At 42.9% G+C, this 26,632-nt stretch overlaps 1 protein-coding gene across 3 annotated transcripts; it reads left to right on the top strand.

The window, feature by feature from the left end:
- LOC115910707 (zinc finger CCCH-type antiviral protein 1-like) lies at nt 1–25,866 on the top strand. 3 transcript variants are annotated; one of them, XM_030961025.1, is made up of 17 exons: nt 1–418; nt 2,408–2,540; nt 5,130–5,382; nt 5,493–5,603; nt 5,970–6,038; nt 6,998–7,084; nt 8,043–8,129; nt 8,705–8,767; nt 9,284–9,385; nt 12,516–12,639; nt 13,845–14,010; nt 15,428–15,548; nt 16,097–16,193; nt 16,609–16,687; nt 21,339–21,469; nt 23,309–23,460; nt 24,036–25,866. In XM_030961025.1, exons 1-17 carry the CDS (start codon nt 138–140, stop codon nt 24,413–24,415), a joined length of 2,436 nt encoding a protein of 811 aa, XP_030816885.1. In that variant the 5' UTR covers nt 1–137; the 3' UTR covers nt 24,416–25,866. The 3 variants fall into 3 exon arrangements, with proteins under 3 accessions (XP_030816885.1, XP_030816884.1, XP_030816886.1); XM_030961024.1 differs by having other exon boundaries at nt 16,606–16,687; XM_030961026.1 differs by lacking the exons at nt 5,970–6,038; nt 6,998–7,084; nt 8,043–8,129 and having other exon boundaries at nt 16,606–16,687.
- The last annotated feature ends 766 nt before the right edge of the window (nt 25,867–26,632 follow it).

The following is a 26,632-nucleotide window of genomic DNA, read 5'->3' as shown; positions in this document are numbered from 1 at the left end:
CGTGCCTTCGGTTTCGATTCCCGTCGAGCTCGGCCGAGGGGCGGTGACGCGTCCCCGCCTCGCTCCTGCTGCTGTTCCCACTCCCGCCCCGCTCCTGCCGCAGTCCGCTCGCGTCCCGTCCCGGGCGGAGGAGCGGGATGTGCGATCCGGCCGTGTCCAGTTTCCTCACCCAGACGCTGTGCGCCCATGGCGGGCGGCTGGGGCTGCGGGAGCTGCAGGAGAACGTCGGGCTGTCGGCGCTGCAGCTGCAGAACACGCTGTCGGCGGCGGGCCCCCAGCGGTTCCTGCTGGTGGAGGGCGGCCAGGTGGTCCTGGCCGTGACGGACGCGCGGGTCTGTGTCCGCAAGGAGTGCGACGGCTGCGAGCGGCTGCACCTCTGCAAGCAGCACCTCATGGGCAGGTGCCACCTGGGGCCCAGGTGAGCGCGGGGCGCGGGCAGCCCCCAATGCCCTCACCCCCAAACCTCTCACACCCCCGAAACGCCTTCACATCCCCCCCAAACTCCCTTACACCTTCCCATGCCCCCCAAACCCCTCACACCCCCAAACTCACCCACAGCCCCCTCATCCCACGCCCCGCAGGAGGCGCCGCTCCCGCCCTGGTGCCCCGGGAGGAGCGGGCAGGAATGCCCTCGGAATAGCCATGGGGGATCCGTCCTGCCCCCGCCGACGATTTATGGGGTTTTTTTTTTTTTTTTTTTTTTTTTTTTTCCTTTCTTTCCTTTTTGTTTGTTTAAATCTGTTCGTCTCCGCACGCGTCGCTCAGCACTCCCTGGCATCCGGGTGGAATTGTTTACACCCATTTCTCAGAAAGCAAAAGCAAAGTGCTGACATGCCCTCTGGTTTCACTCGAGAGAGTTACCAAAGTTTTGCTGTAAGTCATTGCTTGGCTTGTGGCCCTTTCTTTGAGAGGCGCTGTTAGATCATCCAGGTGCATCAGTCCCAGTTTCTGGAATAGGGACGACTCATGGGATGGGCAAGCCTGACAGCCTCTTCTAGCCACAGGTGGCCAAAGGAGGTGCCTGGTTTAAAAAACATAAAGGAAACCAAAGGCAAATGCAGAAGAGCAACTCACCTTTGCCAGTACAATTACTGATGGAAGAACTTTGTAGTTTCAGCTCCCAAGGCCCAGGTCTGGTGCTGATGCAGTGTTAGGAATGTGCATGATCCCACTGGATCCTTCCTCTTCTGCCCCAACAAAATGGATCACTATGCACTAAGATCTGGGTAGCAGGGAGGGAAAACCATGTCTCTCTCTCTCTCTCATCATTAGGATGATAAGATTTTCTTATTTTTTGTAACATTACAGACAATGGAGTAAGCTCCCATGGGGTTCACTGTTGGAAGTGCCTTGATGTGTGCAGACACTCATGATGGATGACTGTGTGTGAATTCAAGTTTGCAATGAAGCCATTCCCTTCATAACGATAAGCCATCCTGCCCTCCCAATAGCACAAAGTATTTAAAGTCACTTTGGTATGCATTAAAAATCAGTAAACACAGACACACCTTGGACCAGACACACCTTGAGGTAAAACTGTCATGAGGAGAGCTTCAGGATTTAACTAGAGGCTGAAAGAGTAAAGGGATAGACTTGAACCTGGTAAATTAACAGGTACTTTTCCTGGTTGAGTATGTCTGATCTGAAAGCTGCATCAGATCATGTGTTGAAGAGCAGGACATGAGGAAGCTGCATTTTACTGCATTAAATTAATGCACAGGCTGACTATGTATGTGTCTCCTCTCTGTTACTGATTTGCAGTAACATTTTAAATAGATGTAAAAAATCTGCAATCTCCCTCTCTAATTCATACTCATCCGACTTTTGGCTTTGTACGTGGCAGCACTGACTTCATTATTGTAGCTTGTTTCCTTAGTCAAAACTTATAACTTAAACTTTCCTACCTGTTTTTGATTTTTTTAAAATAAAACTTCACAGCCACTGAAGATAACAAAATGTGTTGTTTTCAGCTTCACTGTTGCTTTTGTTTCATGCTGACTCTTGCATGTTTCTTTACTTGCCATCCCTAGGACAACAATCTTCTATGTTTACAAAATGAAGGCTGTTGTAACTTCTGGCATTTTTCATGTACTCCTTTAAAATTAACTTTTCCTCGGGTTGTTTAGGTCATGTGACTTGACTTGGATCTTTCCGGAGGCAAAGAATGCCTGGGGTCAGGCTGCACTGAAGTTTAAAATGAGGAGGCTAGGGTCACCACACTTCACAGAGGAGTTCTGCTGTTTGTCCATCCTCTGGCTAATTACAGACACCATCTAAATGTTCAGAGACTCTCACCAAGCCACCTTTCTCTCACAGCTTTTCCCAAGTTGTACATTATCTGAGGTTCTTCTTTAAATCAACTTGACGAAAGGAGTAAACATTGATATTTCTGTGTATTTTCTTGCAGCTCTTGTAAGTACTCGCATGACATCATGAATGCGGAGAACAAGAAAGTTCTAAAAAAACATGATTTGTCTGGCCTCAGTGAGAATGAGCTGCAAGTCCTGCTTCTCCAAAATGATGCGTTCTTCCTCCCTGATGTAAGTTGTACTGGTTTCTTAAGAGAACGTTTTTGTTCATTAGGAATGGGAGAGGGCAAGAGAGAATGTGGAGTTCTGATCTTAATGTCCAGCTGTTAAGATATGAAATGGGATTAGTCAGAATGAAGGAGGAATGGGAATGGCAGTGTGAAACAACATAAAGCCAGATCTGTGAAAGGGCTGTGTACTTAAAATAATTAAAAACCACCCCCACAGCAGTAAAACTGTTCAGTAAGTACCCAGAGTACACATCTGGAGAAGGCCCTGTCATCTGGGATGTGTCAGGAGCAGACCTGCCCTCTGATAGCAGGAGGTGGGCAGCAAGGCTACAGCCTGTCTTGTGTGCCAGCTCTGTTATCCCAACAGGGTGGCCATAAAGCTGCTCAAAACAAGCAAACAGAAATGTCAGCAACTTCACCAGAGGTTTACAGAGGGTAAGATAAGCAAGAGAGAGTTGAAAGATCACAATAATTGTACATGCTTACTGAGTTAAAGGCATGACCAAAACCCAGTTTGTTGCTTCTTCACTATGAGGTGAAGACTAGGAAGTGAGTGCCCCTTTCCTTTTCCAGTCCATGTAGGCCTACACACATTTTGGTGCTTGAGGGTATAAGAGATGAGAAGAATCTGTGAGAAAATGACCAAATGGCTGCAGTCAGTTTCACGTCAAATCTGGCTCTTCCAAAGTGCATGGAGTTTTTGTACACTGGCTTTCTACAAAGCAATCTTTGCCCAGTTTGTATGCCACTTGTTGATTTTGTTAAATTTGGTTGACCATTATCTTCTGGTTCAACATGTGTGTACAAGGGCAGTACTGTCTTCAAGGTATGGCTGTTTGAAAGTCAGTCATACCCTGTTCCTGGTAAAGAAATTACCAAAGTACTGCCCTTGTCTTTTGCAGGTTATAATCTCCACAGGTTTGTTGACACAACAGTTCTATTGTTTCTTTGTTCCCTGCTGTGAAAGTGCTAGACTTTGACAAAGCAGATTTTTTTTTTAAATTGTGTAGTGTTTTAAAGTATGTTTTACTGGCAGACTGAAGGAGCGTGGTGGTGAGCAAGGAGAATACTAATTGTTCCCAGTAATGAGCAAATAGTAGAAACTGTTCTTGGTTGGTATTAACCTTAAGTGATTACTAGAAATCTGTTCAGCCCTCACCCCTGGCAGGCATCATTAATTACCTGTAATTGAGCACTTTAACTCCTATCATGCAGCAAAATAGCAAAATGAAGAGAAAAATGGGATCAGTGCAGGCCATTCATAAACCTGAGAGTTTGGAGGTTGGATGTAAAAGCCAAATTGGCTGTTTCCTGCTTAGAAATGCTGACTGGTTGTGTGTGTGAAGACATGGCATGTAGGAACCTCTCAAGAAAAGGACACTTTGGAATTCTCTGACTTGAACTGGTGTTCAGAGTAAGAAAAACACAACAGCACCACACTTTTCACACTTTCCCTCACCTCTCTGGCTCTCCTCTCCGTGTTTTGTTTGTTTGTTTTGGTTTTGGTTGGTTTTTGTTTTTGTTTCTTGGCAGGTGCAAGGGGACAGTGTGCTTTCTTGATGTAGCTAAGTAGTGGATTCCCTATTGTCATGGTTTTAGCCCAGATAAGTACCATGCAGCCACTTGATCTCTCCCACCCTGGTGGGATGGGGAGGAGAATTAGAAAAGAGGTAAAACCTGTGGGTTGAGAGAAGGATACTGAAATAATTGAAATAGAATAAAATATAATAACTGTAATGAGAAGGAGAGAGAGAAATTAGTAAAACCCAAGAGATACAAGTAATTCCCAGTACAGTTGCTCCCCACCCACTGACTGATGCCCAACCCATCGTCCCTGAGCAGTGGTTGGTGGCTCCTGGGAAGATGGATTTGGAGGGGAACTGTGAGAGTCCCAGTGTGACACTGGGGCTCTCTGCCAGACATCTGTGTGTCCTCCTCCAAGAAGCTTTCTTATTACAGGCTGCTCTGGGAGCAAAACTGTTACTGTGGTGCTTAGTGGTCAATATGAAGGAGTTTTTGGTCTGTGATTTGGTCCCTCATCTGATTCTCTGTGTGCCTCTTTTTTAGTGAATAGAGGAATAAAGAAGTGCATTGCATTTTCCATATGTACTCTAATCTCAAAGCATTCTTCTTACCATTTTGTAAGCTCAAATCTTCAGTGTAGGATAAGCTTTACAAATAAGTGCAAATTCAGTTTCAGCTCCATGGAATGGTAACTCATTTGACACTGTGTACATGTTTTTATGGAGATACTTGTTCTTTGTTGATCATTATGCTGTAGGGGTTTTTAAAATAAAATAACTGTAAACCAGTCTTTTATGCAACTGTCTTGCATCCATTTTTGGCACTCCTAAGCTTGTTGGGTTGGCTTTTCTTGGAAACAAAACATGTACAACTTCAAAACTGAAAATGCATGAGTCACCTTAAAATACCTGCTCCTGTATGCAAGAAATCTGTCTGGATTAAAGAAGTCACAGTAAACACATGACTTTTAATCACCATTTTTCTGCTGTTAAAGCTGTATGCCTGTAGGACAAACAGAAATTCTAATGTGCTTTTCCATTTCTTATTGTATCCTCTCCACTTTTAGACCTGCCAGTTATACAACAAAAAAGGTTCTCACTGTACACAGCAAAGCAACTGCAACAAGCTTCATGTTTGTCAACACTTTCTCAAGGGGAGGTGTAAATTTCCTCGATGCATAGTTTCCCATAACCTCTTGGATGACCATGCACTGAGGGTGTTGGAAACTGTAGGCATTGATGGGAAGATAGCTTCAAACTTCCAGGCTATATATGTTTACAAGCATATGGAATTCAACAGGGAACCAAAGAAGGTGTATGGTAAGTTGCAAGAAACAGTGGTCTTAATAATGATTTTGAGTTTGATAGAGGTAGAAACTGTTCTTGCCTTACCTCCCAGCTAAACCCTACCATCCTTTTGATGCTTTCAGTACACAACTACAGAAATAATAACTGGAAAAAGCCAGCAGTTAGAATGATTAAAGAAGTGAAGACAACTTTGGAAACAGTGCAATGCATGATGGATGTGCCACCTTCAGTAGGTAAATACATAGATAATAGGTTTCCTTGTGGAATCAGCTTTTGTATTTCTCTTCTTGCAACATATACACATTTTTTACTCTCTGCTATTATGCACTTGCAAGAATGGAGTAAGTCATGGCACAATCATGTGGGAAGGAGAACTGCATTTTTACTGCCTGAAGTACCGCATTGAAAACAGCAGTTGAGTGGCTGGCAATAACGGGACTAGCTGGGGTTTGTAACTGTAATTGCACCTCTGCTGTATCAGCAGTGGAGTGCTAGTGGAAAATCACATGTGTGATGGACATAGTTCTCCACAGAGATTGGGATGTCAGCTAGCTGAGCTTGTGGCCCAGCAGTGCTGCTCATTCAGTCTTCTCAAACAGGTCCCAATAGCACTGGAGCTGCCCAGAGCCGAGAGCAGTTGCCAACAGGAGTGGGAGATAAAGATAAAGGTATGGATTATTTACAACTCTCCAGTCTTGAGACCAGTGGTTTTCATTGGGCCTTGATTTCACACAGCCTGACAGCTCCCGGTGGTAGTTGAGTGCAGCAGCTTATTGGGTGTGCCTTGCTGTGTGCTGAAGTCCATGGTACCAGATGGCCATCCTTGCAGTGTTGGAATTTCTGCCCAAGCACTGTGCAGCACTCTGTACGGTCTTGGACATGTTTTTTCCTTCCTAGCACGATGACAGAATTGTGTCTGTGCATGCAGCATTTTGCCTTGCCTTCTGTCCATAGTGAATTATACAGCTTCGTCAGTAGAGGTGTTATCGCGATACACCTTCCAGTGAGTGAATAGCAACTTGTAAATCTCTTGTTCTTCTGGGCAGAAGGACCTTGGCTTTAAAGCTTGTCAGTGGTCCAGTATTTTCTGGAGTACTGGAGGTTCTTTTAGCTATTCCACCCATGGATGGTGTAATGTTTCATATCAAATCACACGTGTGATATTCCACATGTGTGATATCCCAATTCTCCACAGAGATTGGGATATCAGCTGGCCGAGCTTGTGGCCCAGCAGTGCTGCTCATTCAGTCTTCTCACAGAGGTCCCAATTGTCACAGACATATTTTATGAAAAATCCTTTCATTAGGATCTTTTCTCCTGAGAAGCTGAGAAGCTTCAGCTTCTCCATGTTTTGCTGCTTTGGAATGTGATTTGGAGAATTGTTTACCCAGCATGTGAAATTGTTTTTACTTGATGACCAATGACAGCCACCTGTGTCAAGGCTGTGAGCAGTCACAAGATTTTATCATTCCTTTCTATTCCTTTCAAGCCTTCTGATTAAATCTTTTCTTCTGTTCTTTTACTATAGTTTTAATATATCATTTTCTTTTAATAAAATAAATACCATAAAAAAATAAATTAGCCTTCTTTAACATGGAGTCAAGATTCTCGTCTCTTCCCATATCAGGATTGTCTGCAAATTCAGCACCCAATAGCACCGGACCTGCCCAGAGCCGAGACCAGTTGCCAACAGGAGTGGGAGGTAAAGATAAAGGTATGGACTGTTTCCAGCTCTCCAGTCTTGAGACCAGTGGTTTCATTGGGCCTTGATTTCACACAGCCTGACAGCTCCCAGTGGTAGTTGAGTGCAGCAGCTTATGTGTGTGCCTTGCTGTGTGCTGAAATCCATGGTACCAGATGGCCATCCTTGCAGTGTTGGAATTTCTGCCCAAGCACTGTGCAGCGCTCTGTACAGTCCTGGACATGTTTTTTCCTTCCTAGCACGATGACAGAATTGTATCAGTGCATGCAGCATTTTGCCTTGCCTTCTGTCCATAGTGAATTATACAGCTTCGTCAGTAGAGGTGTTATCGCGATACACCTTCCAGTGAGTGAATAGCAACTTGTAAATCTCTTGTTCTTCTGGGCAGAAGGACCTTGGCTTTAAAGCTTGTCAGTGGTCCAGTATTTTCTGGAGTACTGGAGGTTCTTTTAGCTATTCCACCCATGGATGGTGTAATGTTTCATATCAAATCACACGTGTGATATTCCACATGTGTGATATCCCAATTCTCCACAGAGATTGGGATATCAGCTGGCCGAGCTTGTGGCCCAGCAGTGCTGCTCATTCAGTCTTCTCACAGAGGTCCCAATTGTCACAGACATATTTTATGAAAAATCCTTTCATTAGGATCTTTTCTCCTGAGAAGCTGAGAAGCTTCAGCTTCTCCATGTTTTGCTGCTTTGGAATGTGATTTGGAGAATTGTTTACCCAGCATGTGAAATTGCTTTTACTTGATGACCAATGACAGCCACCTGTGTCGAGGCTGTGAGCAGTCACAAGATTTTATTCATTCCTTTCTATTCCTTTCAAGCCTTCTGATTAAATCCTTTCTACTATTCTTTTAGTATAGTTTTAATATATCATTTTCTTTTAATATAATAAATACCATAAAATAATAAATTAGCCTTCTCTAACATGTAGTCAAGATTCTCGTCTCTTCCCATGTCAGGGTTGCCTGCAAATTCAGCACCCAATAGCACTGGAGCTGCCCAGAGCCGAGAGCAGTTGCCAACAGGAGTGGGAGATAAAGATAAAGGTATGGACTGTTTACAACTCTCCAGTCTTGAGACCAGTGGTTTCATTGGGCCTTGATTTCACACAGCCTGACAGCTCCCAGTGGTAGTTGAGTGCAGCAGCTTATGTGTTTGCCTTGCTGTCTGCTGAAATCCATGGTACCAGATGGCCAGCAGAGCAGTGTTGGAATTTCTGCCCAAGCATTGTGAAGCACTCTGTGCTGTCCTGGACACATTTTTTCCTTCCTAGCAAGATGACAGAATTGTATCAGTGCATGCAGGATCTTTCCTTGCCTACTGTCCATAGCGAATTAATACAGCTTTGTCAGTAGAGGTGTTATCGCGATACACCTTCCAGTGAGTGAACAGCAAATTGTAAATCTCTTGTTCTTCTGGGCAGAAGGACCTTGGCTTTAATGGTTGTCAGAGTCCAGTACTCTCTGGACAGGTTCTTGTAGATATTCCACACATGGATGGTGTAATGTTTCATATCAAATTACACATGTGATGGACATAGTTCTCCACAGAACTATGTATTGGATATCAGCTAGCTGAGCTTGTGGCCCAGCTCTGCTGCTCATTCAGTCTTCTCACACAGGTCCCAATAGCACTGGACCTGCCCAGAGCCAAGACCAGTTGCCAGCAGGAATGGGAGATAAAGGTATGGATTATTTACAACTCTCCAGTCTTGAGACCAGTGGTTTTCATTGGGCCTTGATTTCACACAGCCTGACAGCTCCCAGTGGTAGTTGAGTGCAGCAGCTTATTTGGGTGTGCCTTGCTGTGTGCTGAAGTCCATGGTACCAGATGGCCAGCAGAGCAGTGTTGGAATTTCTGCCCAGGCATTGTGCAGCACTCTGTGCTGTCCTGGACATGTTTTTTCCTAGCTAGGAAGGTGACAGAATTATATCAGTGCGTGCAGGATCTTTCCTTGCCTACTGTCTCTAGGCAATGAATATGGCTTTGTCAGGTCTCTCACTGAGACTCCTTCCAGTGTCAGGGCTTATTGTTCATTCACAAAGCCCTGACTTCTGTGTTGGGCTGTATGGGAGATGGTCAGATCCTTATAGTGCTTGAATCTGCAAGGATTTGACATCCTTGTTATTTCTGGGATGAAGTACCAAATGCAGGATCTTTCTCTTAAAGCAAATATGGATTGTGATGTTCTTTGCTGTAGGTAAAAAGAACAGTTCCTCTGATGAAGCTTCAAAAGACAACAAAAAAGATAACTGTGATGAGATCTGTTTGTTCTATGTCTGGAAGTACTGCAGAAACAAGGGTAAGCTTTATGAAAAGTAATGTTGTTGAAGACTTGCCTGCAGAGGCACTCCTGCTCAGTGGCTTGGGCTAGTGGTGACAATTGTGTCTCCTCAGTGGTTTCTTTTCTTTCCAAGTCATTAATAGACACTGTCAGAATTACAAACATAATCAAAAGGCCAAATGGTATACTTAAACCCTTTATCTTCTGGATAATCCAGCCTATTTCAGCTCTTTTGATGGAGGTGGGCTTTGGGTACGTTTCTGTGGCAAAGCCCTTTAAGTGTGAAGTGTTGCTAGAAGATCAAGTTATGAGTTGATTTTGTGCTATCATTATTGACAGTTCATAAACGTATGCTACTCTTTATTCCTACTGTATCTATCCTATGTACATCAGATAATCACCATATTCTCCCTCATTAAGTCATTTAAAAAGTGATCTGAAGTGTTAAAACATCTTTAAAAAGCCACTTAGTTGTACCAGCTAAGCTAAAGATAAATCTAGTCCATTGTCTTTATGGTAGTGGCCAGAACAGAGGTCTGAGGGAAGAATATAAGTAATTGTATTTGGGAGCTGTCCTGAACAGTCATTTAGCCCCCAGCTTTGGCTCTTCCTTTCTTATGAGGAGGTACCATGACATTTTCTTTCCCTGATCTTGTCCAGTCAGTTTTTAAAGGACTCCTCTGACCACCTGGTCTTGACAAAAGACCCTGTGTGATGTGAACAGTGTACCTGGGTGAAGCTGTGAAGGTCAGGCTCAAAGCAGCCATACTGGGACCACCAGATAACTAAATTCAAGTAACTGTTGGAGTGTGAGTGTGCTTTATTTGCTACATTGGGCCAGAAAATTGTAAGATGTTTGATCCACACTTGGATGTGGAGCGTCAGTCAGAAGAAAACCCTTCAGGCCTTGGCAACCACCCCGTGATTTCTGAGGGACTGAGGAAAAGACAACCAAAAATATCAGAGTGTTTATGTGTTGTGTAGGCTAGACTTTGTACAGCTGAGACACACGGTTGTGTGACACATCACAGGCACTTCCTGTGTGTGGCACTGCTCTGCCAGTGTTGTGTCTCAGCAAAGGGAAGGTTCTGGTAATGTGCTAGTTTTGCATCACAGAAGTGATGTTTTAGGAGAGGCTGCTGGCAATGTCCTCTGTGTCTGATAGGAAACCAATCAGTGGTTGGCTTTGGGAATTGACAGTTTGTTAAACCACTGGAAAGCTGTACACACCTCTGTGAAAAACACATGTTAACGACAAAAAAACCTCAAAAACTTTCTCTTTTCCCTTCTGGCTGCCAAAGAGGTGACACGGCCGGCCTGGCCTCTGTCTTGGCCTGGCTGGGCAGGGTGGCCCCTGCTGCAAGGTGCCCACTGGGCCCCCCCCATGGCTACCAGGCAGGGGCAGAGGAGGAGCCATCACTGTACTGGCTGCTGAAATGCTAACCACTTCCCCCCAGCCACAGTGGAGCCCAGGGTCACATAACCATCTGCAGGCCCCAGGCAAAATATTAACTCTTCCAAAACTTCAATCCTCCCCCGAGTTAGAGAACTGTGGTATTTTCTGGGGTTCCCCCGTGGCAGGAAGGAAATGATGAACCTGATTCCATGTTCTTAGAAGGCTAATTTGATATGATATTATATGATATTATACTAAAACTATACTAAAGAATAAAGGAAGGATACTTACAGAAGTCTTAACAAGATACTAATGAAAAACCCGTGACTCTTGCCAGAGTCCTGACAAAGCTGACAAAGCTGGACCGTGATTGGTCATTAAGTTAAAACAATTCACATGAAACCAATGAAACAATGACCAGTTGGTAAACAATGTCCAAACCACATTCCAAAGCAGCAAAACATAGGAGAAGCAAACCAGATAATTATTGTTTTCATTTTTCTCTGAGGCTTCTCAGCTTCCTAGGAGAAAAAATCCCGGTGAAGGGATTTTTCAGAAAATACGACAGTGACAGAGAACAAGATGGAAGTACAAACACATAAAGAAACAACATAAAAACACCAAAATCGATGAAGAAGAAGTCAAGTCCCAAATAAGAAAGATGAAGAAATGCCTTTAGTTTTAGGCTAAAATTCTCTTGTAAAACTATAGAGAAGGACTCTTTTTCCCTATAACACTTAAAAGTATCAGGAAATGAAAGTGTAGATTGTAGATATTGTAGATATCAAGCAAAAACCTCCATAGTAAAGTAAACATCTGTTAAAGTAGCTACAATCCTATAAAAAGTTTGAACAGAAAAAGAGAGATGAGTGATAAAGATCCTATACCCCAAAGAAAGAAAATATCTATATTCCTAGAGATAGATAATATCAGAGATAGATATTAAGAACTTTTACTTTTAAACAACTCATCTTTAAACTGATACCCCATAAGTTGACATGGGCCATAAACACAACTATGAGAAAAACTTAGAGAAAATGGGAAAGATTTCATGATTACAAATTTTCCCAAACAGATGCTATTTGTAGAATTAAGAGCCACGAGACAACTATTTTCTTGTAGAGAAGTCTCCATAAAATTAACAAGACTTCTCTCCCTAAGTAAACTGAAGAAAGACTCTTCTAGAATAGTAAACTAACTAAAAATTTTAGGTTTTGTCTCTTTACATTATCAGTGAGGAAAAAAAGTTGTAAAGGGAAGAGAAGTGTTCTAAAAACTGTGTTCCGATTCTTGTTACTCTTTCTTTTAGTTACTATTAATAAATTTTTATTTATACCCTTTTAAAATTTTCAGCCTATTTTACTTTTCTCCTAATTCTATCTCACAACAAAAAATAAATCAGTACATTCTAGTAAGTGCACTAGTAATTAACCAACACTAAACCCACCACACTAATTAGTACATTAACCAAAAAATCTCAAATTAGCCAACCAAAACCACTACAGGTGTCTTTCAAATAAATTTGGCAGTGTGTGTATATATATAAATATATCTATATGTTGCTTTTCTTGGTAAGACTGCAGAAACACACTCCCCCTTCTATTTTCAGCACTCTGTCTTCATTGCTTATACTAAAGCCCAGGAGAGAAAGCCTCAAAGTATAAAAGATGCTGGTTTTATTTTGGTTTTTTCTTGTCTTGCTCTTTGTGTTAATGATTGCTGAATTCTTGACTATGTCTGATTTCATTACAGATAGATGCAAATCTGTTCATTACCATTTGCCATATAAATGGGAGGTACATGATGGGTTGAACTGGAAAGAACTTTCCATGATGGAGGAAATTGAAAAGGCCTACTGTGACCCAAAGAACAGCAGGTGTAGTAATGCTGGACTCCTTGCTTGGAGTATTGGGATTGAGCCTGTGTAGGAATACTTGTGTTTTCTTCCTAAAGATGTCTGACTTCTCAGCTTCTGGTTACTGAGCCTCTCAGAAGCTGGGAGGATGTAAAAATAAGAATTTTTTCCTTTTAAAAAAGCAAAGAAAGAATGATTGCATGAAAATCCCACTCTAGTTTTGTCTTCTAAAAATAACAAAACTATATCTTGCATGTGAAACTCTGTACAAGGTAAAAAGCCAGTGTTTAAAATACTAGTATTTCAGATCATTAATCAGTTTATTTACAGTAATGAAGTTGGGCCTTTTGACAACATCTCAGAGCTGGTCCTTCTCTATAGCTATTTCTTTCCTACTACAGCTAGTATCTGTAATAACAATAATAGTAATCTGTTACATACCTAGAGACACTTCATGAAATGTCCTTTGTGTAAGCAGCCCATTTATTTTTTCTTCTTTTTTATTTCTATTTTAAGAGTGTGTTATCCCTTTAGCTCCTTTCTGAAAAGTCCCACCCAAAGCAACCTGGATTCATAGGGCACCCCAAGTTTGGCTTCACAAAATAGTATTCTAGTTTTGGCCCATGCCTCTTAAGGCACCAGATGATTTTGATTGGCAGTTTTCTGGAGATCACAAGCAATATTCCCAAGAGGAGGCTGCCATCAAAGTCTTCCTGCCTGGGAATTAACTTTTCAAGCCTTGCAGGAGTAAGAGCCCAGGTGGCTCCAGTGATGAATGCAGTTTGCAGAACTCACAGCTGTGGTTGCTGTGATTGCATCCTTTGTAACCACAGAAAAAGAACAAAGTTGATAGGCTGCAGGTGTTTGGTGGCAAATTCAGTCACACACTTTGCACATTCTGCTTTTTTACTGAGAAAGACTGTAACCACACCTAGTTATCACAGAAGTTCCTTTTGCCACACTGTACTTGGAGCCTAACATTATCTGTAGAGCTGGCAGTGCCACATGTGATTGAGGTGGCATTTGGTGTCTCACAGGCCAGGGTTCACTTCTGAAACTTGGAAATGGCTTTCAGAGCTGCCATGTGCTGTGGGAAATAATTACTCCTATTTCAGATCTAATTAAGTTTGATCACTTTATATTAAAGACAATAGCACCAGCTTAAACTGGGGATGAGAGGATAAAATATGCACTGCTAACTAATAAACCTGAATTTGTCCTTACAGCTTGCCAAGTAAGAACATTAATTTCCAGACAATGACCTGCTCTTCTTCTTTGATTCGACGCCTCTCTACACCATCATCAGTCACAAAACCCACATTCCTACTGACCACACAGTGGATTTGGTACTGGAAGAATAACCAAGACAAGTGGATTGAGTATGGAGAACCAGTGAGTTCACATCCTGTGCTTTGAGTCACTTCTGCAGGAATATGTGGAGCCTCTGCATCCTTTCCCCTTTTCTCAATAGGATTAATTAAGTGAGTCCTTGTGCTTGAATTTTACTGAAGCTACATCTGTTCATAACAGATGTAATTTACAGTATAGCAGCACAAATGGTAGAACACAAAGTTGATCCAGGGACTTGGAAAAGTACACAGAGGAAGGTGCTGGATAGAGCACAGTTTAAAAGACTCAAAATAATGTCACAGAGTACTCAACCTCAAGGAGTCACCCAGGTCCAGGAGAGATCACAGCTGTCCAGCTGCTCTTTAGCAGGGAGAGCTTGCAAGGAGCTCACTCAGGCTTTCCTGTCTATGGAATGAAGTGGTTGGCTCATACTTAAATCACAAGCAAAGTAAAAGGTGAGAGTGAGACTCCTTACACCTGCAGCTTTTTTTTTTTTTGTTCCTCCGCAAATTAGTCTTGGAAGAACCACCTGCTATTCATGCATTAATCACATCATCAGTGTTTGTTTCCAAGCTCATATGCATCAATGCTCACCATGTCACCCTGTTCCTTTGTGGGTTTTTAGACTAGAAAAGTTCTTGGCCTTGGCCTTGGCTTCCTTTGGAGCCTGAACCAAACTTACTTTGGTTTGATACGGAGTCGAGTGTACCCATCACAGCCAGTTGCAGCTCAGCCTCACCCCCTCCCTTGCCAAGGAACTGGGCAGAGAGTTGAGAGAACTTGTGGGATGAGATAAAGACTAAAAGATAAAGCAAAAGTGTGTGCACAAGCAAGGCAAAGCAAGGCATTCATTCCCCTCTTCCCTTGGACAGACAGGTGCTCAGCCATCCCAGGAAAGCTGGGCTCCATCACAGCTCACAGTCTCTTGGGAAAACAAACACCATCACTCCAAATGTCTCTCCCTCCCTCCCTCCTTCCCTCCCTCCTTCCCCCAGCTTTGTGTACAGGAGTGACACCTTATGGGCTGGGATGTCCCTGTGGCCAGCTGGGGTATCCTCCCAAGGCCTTGTGCCCCCCAGGCCCTTACTGGTGGAGTGGGAGAGGAGCAGAAAAAGCCTTGACTCTGTGCATGCCTAAACTAAATAATAACTAAAACATCCCTGTGTTATCAGAACTGTTCCAGCACAAATCCAAAACACAGCCACTGCCAGCTTCTGGGAGGAAATTTAACTCTACCCCAGCCAGAACCAGCACAACACAAGAATTTAAAATTACTAATTATGTATTTGTATTTATGTTACAAATATTCAGTACTCAGCCCAGGCCACCATAGTTCTGGGTAGATTCCTTGTCATCCTACACTTGGCCTCTTTCCCTTTACCTCAGCTAGTTATCCAGGGTTTAGTCCTGACTGTGATACTTCTCATTCTCTTTATTTTTTTCTCTTCTCCCCACAAAGGAAGAAGGGACCAGCACGACCTCACCATCTTCTGCTATTATTGAGAATTTGTATCAAGCAGATCCATGTGCCATTGTACCTTTCCAGGCTGGCCAACATCAGTATGAACTCAATTTTAAAGGTAGTAATTGTAAAGGTTCTCATCTACAACTATGCAGTGCTTTATAGACTCTTGCAAAGTCTCCCAGCTTTTAGAAGGTATGACTTCTTTCCTGACACCACCAGCTTCACTTACTGGAAGTGAGGTAGTGGTGGCCCAGAGCAAATTCCTCACAAAAGCAACCTTCCCTTCCTTGACATTCTCCAGACTTGCATCTGACCAGGAATATAGAGGTTCAGTCTTCACATAAACTCATAGTAAACTTTAAAGAAAGTAAGTTAACACTGTGGATGGTAAAAAATACAAGTTAGGCATCTTTGTGCTGCTGTAGCAATGTTTAAAGAGCACTGAGTGGCTTGAGGGAGCAAGCAGGATAGGCACAGGCTCAGTCACAGAGTTACAGGAAAGACAGGAAGCTTATACAGCCTTTGTGCAACTACTCCTCAGCAGGTAGAATTGACAGTCAATATGCAGTTTTCATTAAAGGATGACTGATGAGGACAAGATGACCTTTCTTGTAGACTTATTCATAACTTTTTTGGTTTTCCTTCTCTTTTTTTCTCCTCAAGAAATGATTCAGACAAATACTCATTTTAAAACTCGAAGACAGGTTTGCAGGCGACCAAAATTCGTGTCTTCTGAAGATGTGCAGAAGATAAAGACAGGGTAAGTGCTCTTCAGGTTGTTTTTTCCTATTTTAGAAGTAATCATAAGGCAAAATGGGTTCCAGTGCTGGCAGTAGTTGTACAAAGAACAGAGGTGCTGCTGGAGAAAGCCTATCCATGGGACTGAAGAGCAGAAGCTGTGTCACAAACTGCAGTTTTGGTGCCTCACCTGGTGCCTGGGGCACACGTTACTCCAGGTACTCCAGCCACAGCTGTTACTTAAAAAAGCAAGAGCAAGAGGCCTGTGGTGGTTGAGGGGCAGCATGCAGAGCCCAGCCTACAGACTGAGGCTATTTCCCAGTTTCTTTGTGGTTTATTTTGTTAATTTTTAAATACAGGAATTGGCCAGTGGGGATGCTCCAATTGGAGCAGTACTAGAATTACTAACACTTCATTTTCTGTCTGTCTGCAAGCAGCCAGAGGGATTCATCTATTCCAAATCAGACCTGTCCTAGTCACTGGGATGCATCTGCACTGCCTGACTTCGGATACAAGGTAGTTATTTTTTTTCCCCTCTTCTTGTAATTCTGATGGAAAGGCACAGATTCAGAGCTTAACTGAATCAACTGTAACTGTGTGGATGCTAAAAAGGAACAGGAGTAATTTCTTGGGTGGGTGTGCTAAAGATCTAGGTGATCTCCTGGGAGCTCATGAAACAGGTGCCAAATTGTCTTGAACTTCAACTGCATTTTAGGCATTTATCTACATACCAAAAACTCACCAAACCAAAAACTCAAAACTCCAAACAACAAACCCAAAACTCACCAAGTTCGAGACAGGAGGAATAAATTTGGATTGGATATTTAGAAGAGGAAATCTCTGTATCCTCCACTACTGTCACATACATCATGGATCTGAGCGCAGACCTTGGCCTCAGGAAATGGCAGAAATAAAGATCTACAGCTACAAAATAAAAAAAAAACCATTGCAGTGATGTCTTCCACAAAACAAACCCAATCCCTGTCAGCCCAAAGTCTAGCTTCTTATTTGATCTACCAAGACCAAAATGTGTGGGTGTTTTTTAGATTTCTAGGTCCTGCAGTCCTTCTGGAAGAGCAGCAGTTTGTGGAAGTACTGCGGGACTCTAGAAAAAAAGGCTTTTTCATGTTACAGGGGCCCTTTGTGTAGTGGTTTTGACCCTGCTTGAGGAGCAGTGTAAGAGGTTGTCCTTATCAACTGTGTCACAGGATCCTGTGTGATGCTGACCAGGTTGTGCTGGCACAGATACCCTGGGTGCTGAGGAGCACCAGTGTGTGGCTGTGTGTCAGTGTCATGGGTGGAGTGAAGCACTTCACTTCACAAGAGAGGAGGAGTGCTATGTTGATACAAAATCACCATTTAACAAAATTTGATAGTGAAGGAAACAATGGTTTAACAAGATTTGGTGGCAAAGTACACTTGATTATTTACTGCATAGAGGACAGAGTTAGACAAAACTGCTAGAGAGACCCTCCTGTTGAGTCATGACTTTCATAAAGAAAAGATTAAATAATGAGAGCGTGTGGCAATCTGGCAGGCAGCCCATTTGAAGATTTGCCTGTGATATTTGGAGCTCAGTGGAAGTAACAAAGGAATATGCTCTTCCCTTGGCTTATCAGCATCTTAACTAGCAAGCATAAAGTTTTCCAAAGAGTACCAGGAAGGCAGGTACCTCTGTTCTGTTCAGGTCTCTTGAGCTGTGTGTACTTAATTGCTTCCCATACTTGCTCTGAAAACTTGTCTGAATTTCAGTTGAGTGGATTTGTTGGGCTGTTCCTGGAGTCACTGGAGTGAATGTGGGAAGCTTTGGAATGCAGTGCACAGATCCATAGTATCTTTTGGTTGTATAATGTGGGGATGTGCGAGTAGGAGTTCAGTTTGCTTGCTCAGCTGGCACCTAAGAAAATATCTCTTTAACTTGTGAGTGCCTTTCAAAAGAGAGGAAAAGTGACAGTGCCTATGATACCTGTTGGCACTAAAAGTGAAAGCCTGGGCTAGATTAAATCTTTCTGTGGGACCCTAAGCTTGTTTTTTTGCAGTAGGTAATTTTGGGAGTGGCTGGGATTCTGCATGCTTGTGGTGACCATTGTAAGAGCTGACAGCTACAACTTGATGAACTGCCTTCTCTTCAGACATTGACAAATAATCCTGGCAAAATCTGCTGCGCTGGAAGTGATCCATTTTAAAAAGGAACATGTGAGATAGGCAGAAAGTCATCTTGGCTTAAAATGGGAATCTGTGCTTTGGTAACATTGCTTACTTTTTGAGTATTGCTATGTCTTAATCTGTAAGTCATTGAGAACAGTTCTGTAGAAAGAAGTGTATAAAATGCACAGTGGAAATTGGTAACACTGTTTGGGAAGTAGGTGTGAATTTCTCCTGTCTTTGTTTTTACAAAGTGGAGTTAGTAGTTTTTAAATGTTTTCAAGGGAAAAAAAAGAATTGTTTATATCCTGAAACTTCTTTCTGGGTTTAAAATTGTCTCTTTAATGTACAACTGAGAAAAGTGTGCACTGGATGTGTGGTTTCCTGTCAGTCTTTATGTGGCTGATGTGCTGCTGAATCCTGGCCATGCAGGCCAAGGATTGCTGCACTGTACCAGGCACAGGATGCAGTGTGAAGAGTGTCTGTGCATTTTATAGATGTCAGTTCTGGTCGGGTCACTGCCACCAACCCTGCTCCTTCCAACAAACACCCCAGTGAAGCAGAGCTCAGGGTGTGAGTCACAGAGTACTGCTCTTGTGCAGTCATACACAGGTGGGAATTGCTGCCAGAGCAGTGATTCCTTCTCTGCCTTGGGAACTCTGCTCCCTGATAACAGGGTAGCAAATGCTCACACTCAGTGGGATTTGCTTTTCAGGTCTGAAGGTAAAAAAAGCTGAAGAAGTTGTGTAGTTATGCCGTATCAGCCTTCAACAGCAGTGTGATGCTGTGATCCTTTATTAGCACTAGAAACATATTTGGGGAAATAAGGACAAGCTAACAAAGATTTCATGGAAAGGAGAACAGCTTTGTTGTCAGGAGGCCATCATATGATAAAATAATGGAAGTACCTTTCTTACAGGATTAGGCCTTGTGTAACAGGGCTGATGCTCTGTTTTACCTAGAAAGGTTTCAGTTCCTTAGGAAGAGATCATAGAATCATAGAACAGGCTGAGTTGGAAGGGACCCATTGGGATCATCAAGTCCAACACCTGGCCCTGCACAGGACACCCCAAGAATCACACCATGAACCTGAAGGATGCAGCAGAGCAAAAGTACATTTGTAGTTTTAAGTGGGAATTGTTCATGTATAAATAAATTTGCAGATGACACCAAGCTGAACACTGTAGGTGACACACCTGAAGGACAGGGCCATCCAAACGGATGTGGACAAACTCAATAAATGGTCCATAGGAATCCAATGAGGTTCAGTAAGTACCAGTGCTGCACCTGGGCCAGGACAACCCCTGGGGGCAATTCAGGCTGGGGATGAGCAGATGGAGCAGCCCCGGGAGAAGAACTTGGGGGTGCTGGTGGTGATGGCTGGACATGTCCTGCCCCTGAACCCCCCTTGTGCTGAGCTGATCATTTACAAGGGCCTGGAGTGGCAAGACAAAGAGGGATGGCTTAAAACTGACAGAGAGTAGGTTTAGACTGGGTATTAGGAAGAAATTCTTCCCTGTGTGGGTGGTGAGGGCCTGGCACAGGGTGCCCAGAGAAGCTGTGGCTGCCCCATCCCTGGAAGTGCCCAAGGCCAGGCTGAATGGGGCTCGGAGCAGCCTGGCATAATGGAAGGTGTCCCTGCCCTCCCTGGATGGGCTCTAAGATCCCTTCCAACCCAAACCATTCTGTTATTCTAAAGAAAACATGTAGTACTGAAATACAGAGACATGATCTTCCTCCTGTAGGTGATGGTGAGCAACTTGGACTGTGGTGCCACAGACTGTACAATCACTGCTTGCACATCCTGATTGTTTTATGTGCTGTGCTGTAAAGCTCTGGAAAATGTTCCTGTATTGAGACCTGGGAAAATTCACTCAGTTTTTTAAAGGCTTTTAAATAAATTCAAAGAAATAGTTCTTTCTTGTGCAGATGATCTTTAGAACACTTCCCTGTGGATGATCTCCTCATTAGTAAATACTTAAATGTATCTGTGAAACCCAAGTTTTATCCTTGGGGAATTTTAGCCTGGTAGGGTAAGATGTTATTTTCCTTGTTACCTTTTAGGATGGCCACAGCTTTCCTGCTTAAAACACTTTGGAACATGGGATGTTGGGATCTCACTTCGTAATCTTGAGTTCCCACTTGAGTTGTGGTAAAGTGGAAAGTATTACCAGCTGACATCAGCCTGCCAGCATCACACTTTTGCAGTTTATGGAGATAAATGTTGATTCTAGAAGATAAAAGACATGAGTTACTTTGGAGAAAAAATGGAAAATTCATGCGTGCCACAAACAAGCAGAAGAGCTCGAATAAAGTTTTAATTATGTTTTGCATTAAATTCTCTTTGGGAAAAATGAGCATTTCTTAATGGAATTTTAAACACAAATGTATGGATAAATAAATAAAAGGATAATGGCTAAATAGACTTTGTTTCCTTTGGGAAAGGAGATGTATTTGTTTTTAAGCAGGTATTCGGTGTCACATTTGTTTAGAAATGTAGGGGCTTTTTTGAAGTCCATATTTAAGTGAAGCTTTCTAAGTTCTAACTTTAAAAAGGTAAGACACTACAATGCCAGGAGGGTATCTATGTTTTGTTTGTTTAATCTTTAATAGCTGAAGCTCCCGTAAATGTCGAATTACAAATGATGCTGTTAGCTAAGATCTTTTGTTCTTAATCAGCTTTAGATATGAAACTGATACTCTCTGGAATAATCTGTCAAATTTTCTTTTTGCAACTTCTGTTCCATTGAGATATAAAGTTGCAGGTGTCAACTCCTGGAGCTGATACACCTTTCAACATCCTTCCTGAAGAGAGGTGAGGTGTCCTTGCAAAGCAGGAGTGACAGACTGATTTCCTTGGTGTTTGGTTATTCACGTAGTCATGACCTAAAGCATTTAATTACCCTTCCTAGGCAGAGTTTGGGGACCCTTCTGGAAGTGTATCTGCTGGAATTAGGCTTCTGCATGTTCCAGACTCACTGCAGCCTCATGCCTTTTTTTTGCTTTGGTTTGTATTTTATAGGCAGTGGTGATCAGCAACACAACCTCTGAATACAAAGAAATAAAGCAGCTGTTTCATCAGACGATGAAAAATTACAGCATCCTTAAAATACAGAGGATTCAGAATCCATCCCTCTGGAAGGTGTTTCAGTGGTTAGTACTTGTTTCCCTATCCTTACGAGGAGGCAGTCTCCAAGAACAGGTTGTCCTGTATATGCTTTCTAGGAAAGAGAGGAGGTTGCCACCTGTGCCTTGACATGACTGGCGTTTTGTTATTAGAATTTCAGGAGTGAGATTGGTGTCTGGGCCCTTCCACAGAATGCCGTGCTCTGTGGGAGGTTCCCTTCGCCTGGCTCCTTGGAAGAGGGAGAGAGGAGCATGGAAAGACATGCATGATGCAGAACTGGGATCAGGATACCTGCAGGGATGTGGAACAGTGATTGTCTTGGGGATGGAGCAATAACTGCCTGCTGCACACATGCTCTGTGTTACAGATGTTTTATCTCTTAAGAGTATATGAAATACTAAAAAGAGTAAAGGCTGCTTGGGCCTTTTTGTTCCAGTCAGATTTATTTCAAGTGCTTTTGCTGAACAAAGTCAGTATTCACTGAGAAAGAATCCTTGCTTTTTAACTTGATGATCTCTGAGTTCCAGAGCTCCTTTCTGGCTTTCAACATCTGCATCAGTGATACTGAACTCTAGGTACTTAGGCCAAGCTGGATACCAGCAGATTAGAGCTGGGGTTCAAACATGTTCAAGTTAGTTTGATGTAGGATTAAGCTGTTGCTTTGGACAGTTGTCTAGTTTAAAACAAGAGTAAGTATTCAAGGACTGTATGGAATGGTAATGGAGTAGTAAAATACTGTTTAAATAAATGCTTTCACCTGCAAAATGATGGAACCCAGAAAGTTATCAGCCACTGATTCATAAAAACTTTTCATCTGGCAAAACATAAGAGACTTCAAAACATGTAATATTGCATGTTTTTTATCCCCCTCCAATGAGGTAATTAAGCTAAGCAGGCAGAGTTTAACATTGCCAAGTCCAGAGGATGATGGAGTAATTGGACTTGGAAGAGAACTTAAAGCTCATCCAGTCTGCACAGGACAGGGGCATCTTTCACTATCCCAGGTTGCTCCAAGCCCTGTCCAACCTGGCCTGGAACACTTTGAGGGATGGGGCAGCCACAGCTTCTCTGGGCACCCTGTGCCAGGGCCTCACCACCTCACAGTATGTTCTCAACAAGTTTCAGTCTGTTGCTCTTAACTTTCCATTTACTAATTTACAAGTTGGAAGGATTCTCCCCTCCCCCTGGCTCTGCTTAATTTGTGGCTGATGACTCTCTGCAGAATATTACTGTCTTGTCCACTTCAGCAGCTTCTGAAAAACTGAGAGGTGTCTGGATGCTGAGGAATAATGATGGGAAATACGAGTTGAGCCTTTTGTTGTGATTTCTCTTTTCATAGCTCAGTCTGCTCTGGCCTCAACCAGCCAGGTGAGCAGTGGGCAAAGCAGGCTGGGTTTGTGTCCTGGCCCCACCTCCACAGCAGCACTGACCTCTCAGGGGCAGGAGCTGGGGCTGTGGCTGGGAGCACAAGCTGCCTTCAGCTTGGAGCCACTGTGGAAGCACAGAGCCTCTGTCGTTAATGTGGTTAATCCACTGAGAGCTTGAGTGGGAAGCACAACAAGTAGGGCCCTACAGAGGTGCAACAGGTTGGCACAGTGGTGACTGCAGTAGTGTCAAATGCCTAAATTCCCTGAGTAAAGCCAGAATTAGCTAGAATTGCTGAGCAGTGCTGTCAGTACTGTGCTCGTCTCATCTTGTTCATCATGCTGCTAGTGTGTCTCATCTTCTGAGAGGTGAGAGCAGGATGGAAACCTCATCCAGCTGACATATGCGTGGATGTTACATAGTTGTTAGAATTGTTTAAAAAACCACTTTTTTCCCTTTTCTTCCATGGTTCACATTCTCCTCCCCTTCACTTTTATCAGGCAAAAAGAAAAGATGAAAAGGGAAAATGGAGGAAACGAAGTCCAGGAAAAACGCCTGTTCCATGGGGCTGACGTCACCTTCATGGAAACGATCTGCAGTCAGAACTTTGACTGGAGAATTTGTGGAAGCAATGGAACTAACTATGGGAAGGGTATGTAGAAAGTGAGATGTCTGCTGAAACTCCCCTCATAGTGGAGCAGTCAAAGGTTCTGAAGTCTTTAACTGTAGAAGGAGAAAAAAAAAAAGACAAGAATTGGTATTATGATCCTTCTGAAGAGGGCCAGGATTTGCTTTGGGTTGGGGGTAAGTCTTCTCACAAGGTGTTAAGAGCATTAGTAATTTGGGATTTGCTGTTGGTGACATTTTCTGATGTCTGAGGTCATAATTTGAACTGAAAAATCAGTTTGTATGGCAGGGAGCAGAAGGGTGTGTATGCCCTCAGTGTGATCTTGGAAGGTCCTCATGTTTTCTTGTCTGTCCCTCAACACACAGACCTGTAGTGTGCTTATTGTACAGCTTTTAAAAATGACTCCTGAAATAGCAAATAGTGAATGAAAATTACATAATGCAATCCCCTCTTGCAAAAATTTTGGTGGTGTTCTGTAAACTGAGTAAGAGAAGTCCTGAAAGTTGAGTCAGATACCTCCTGAAAACCCATGGGATGCTCAGATTTTGCTGTCACTGTACAGATTCTCCTCACACCCACGTTTCCATCTCGTTTTCTAGGAAGTTACTTTGCTAGAGATGCTTGCTATTCCCACACCTACTGTCAGGCCACGCTGCAGGGACACTCCATGTTCGTGGCTCGTGTTCTGGTTGGAGACTACGTGAAAGGCAACGCCGCCTTCGTCCGGCCCCCAATGAAGTGTGCTGCCAAGCTGTGGTTATATGACAGCTGTGTGGATGATGAGTTCAATCCTGCTGTTTTTGTTGTCTTTGAAAAACACCAGATTTACCCAGAGTACATAATAGAGTATAGAGAAGAGAGAATAAGAGAGCAGAAAGAGACGGGAATAAATGTGCAGAAAGAGACAGGAATAAGACAGCAGAAAGAGACAGGAATAAGAGTGTCTAGAGAGGAGGGAAGAAAATGTGTTATATCTTAGAGGAACGTGGCAGTTTGTGTCCCTCATCTTGTTTTTCGTGTTGCAGGTGTTCTCCTACTTGAAGACTTTTTTCTTTTTAACACAGTTCTTCAGAATGTTAATCCAATTTTTGCATTGAGGAGGGCTGACAAAGCAGATGTTACATTTGTTGTGACTGCCTTATCTTTTTCTCTTCCTCTCTTAAATGAAGTACAGACATTTTGATAATTATAGCAGAAAAATCAGAATTGTGGGATGGGAAATTGAATGTTACGACTGCTGTGGGCAAATAACTGTAAATGCATCATCTAAAAAAAATAGAGAGGACTTCTCTTTGCAAACAGTTAAAAGAAAAATTACCAGTACAGTAGTTTTAAAGGAAGCTTTCAGATTTTTAGTAGTCAGAGATTCTTTTCAGTGCAGAATTCATCTGTTCTTGATCCCTCTCATCTGTCATTATTATAAACAACTCAGTGTAGGTAATAATGACTTGAGTTTGTTTTCAAAGCACTGCTTGTTAATGCTGGTACATGTTTTGAGTTAAAATGATAAACAAAAAAAGAAAAAGCATATTTTAAATCCATGTTGTTAGTTCTCGAGAATTTTCATCTGTACAATGGCAGATGGATCAGAAAAATGTTGGATCAGATTCTTTGTGGAAATGAGCAGTTACTTGCTGTAACCTACACAAAAGCAGAGCTCAGCTGAAACTGTGAAAGCCACCACATGTGAGTAAGCAGATACCAAAAATTTGGTGGTTTGGCTGCAACTAATGGCATAAAGACACAAAGGCTGTGTCCCAATGAGCCAGGCTTTCCAGTGGGTGTGTCCACGTAGCACAGTAGGACAGGAGAAACTTCTTAAGGATCATGGAGATGTTCTGTCCTTTTTGTGCAATAATTTTCGTTTTTCCAGATTAGAATGGGACCAAGAGAGACCTGTTAGGTGCTCTTGAGGCCAGTGGTAGAACGGCTGTCCTAAGCCACTGTCTGCATTTTCTGCTGCCCACTTGCATGGGGCAGGCTGCTGACAAGTGAGGATCCTCCTTTTTGGTTTGGGGATGATCCTGGGTCATAAACCTCTGGAATTTCTACTGGATGTTATCAGGAAGTGGATCTGTAAGTGGATCAAACTGAAGGCCCTCTGTACAAAATGCCATATTCAGACATTTTTAGCTATTCAGAGGGAAGCTGGGACTGAGGACAGAGGAGCAGTAGTTTTTACCTTCAGATAAGCTTTACAGAAAGCCAATAGCCTCTAAGGTTTTTGCATCTCTGATAGAAGTCTGTCAATCAAAGATAACAAGTTCTTCCCAAGAAGAACAGAAAAGAGAAATCCAAAAAATCTTACTAAAATGACTTAGAACTAAATGAAAATGTGGAGAAGATTTTAACACTTTTTAAGATCTTTCTTTCTCTTGTTTGCCTGTAGAATTCCTGAATTACTGAGCTTGCTGTATTTGCAAATAAAACCTGTGTTCAGGCACTTTCAGTGTGCACTTTGTCTTTACATAAACATGGGAAGACTAAGTATGCTGAGTGAATCAGCCCCTGCCTGCATTCCCTGTCTTCCTTCAGTGTTTCTAAACCAGGGAACTGCACACATGGACTGCCATTGTAGGGTAGGTGTTCAGCTAATTGCTAAGGAGAGAATATTTCTGCAAATTAACTTCCTAACCTAGGAGATGTTCAATATTTAAGTAGTGGGGTAGTTTGGTCAGATTTCATGTAATTAAACAGCTGCTCTGAGCAGTTAATGAAGTCCTAAAACAGGTGAAAGAATTATGTGAGGTAGTGGCAGAACTACTGGGTTTAAATCTCGAAGAAGTGAGATACTGAGAGGTTCTAAGGATGTACTTCCTTAATATGCAGATGAGTAACTTTTAAAGACTCTAAATCAGGCACGTGTAGAAACCCCCACACCTGTGAGGCACAAGGCAGGCCTGGATGGGGAGGGTGCCAGTGAGATGCTGACAGCCTGGGATCAGTCCAGATCACCACACAGAGAGTAAGGACACAGCAGTACAGGAACTGCAGAGCTGCTCCATGGTCCAACCCACCCTGCAGCAGGGATGGATGCAGCTCTCTGGTGCACAAGGCTTTGGCTTTTCTATCAGAGGGCTGGACTGGCGGGGAGAGCTGCAGTCTGGATAACTGAGCTGAAGGGGGAGCAAAGCTGGAAAATGCATACTCTGAATGCAGGACGATGAGAAAGAAACAACAGTTCACCCACCTGGTG

The sequence above is a fragment of the Camarhynchus parvulus genome, chromosome 1A, assembly GCF_901933205.1.
Source record: "Camarhynchus parvulus chromosome 1A, STF_HiC, whole genome shotgun sequence".
Classification (NCBI taxonomy): Eukaryota; Metazoa; Chordata; class Aves; order Passeriformes; family Thraupidae; genus Camarhynchus; species Camarhynchus parvulus.
Note: the sequence above shows the minus strand (reverse complement) of the source record. Positions and strands in the feature narration are given on the sequence as shown.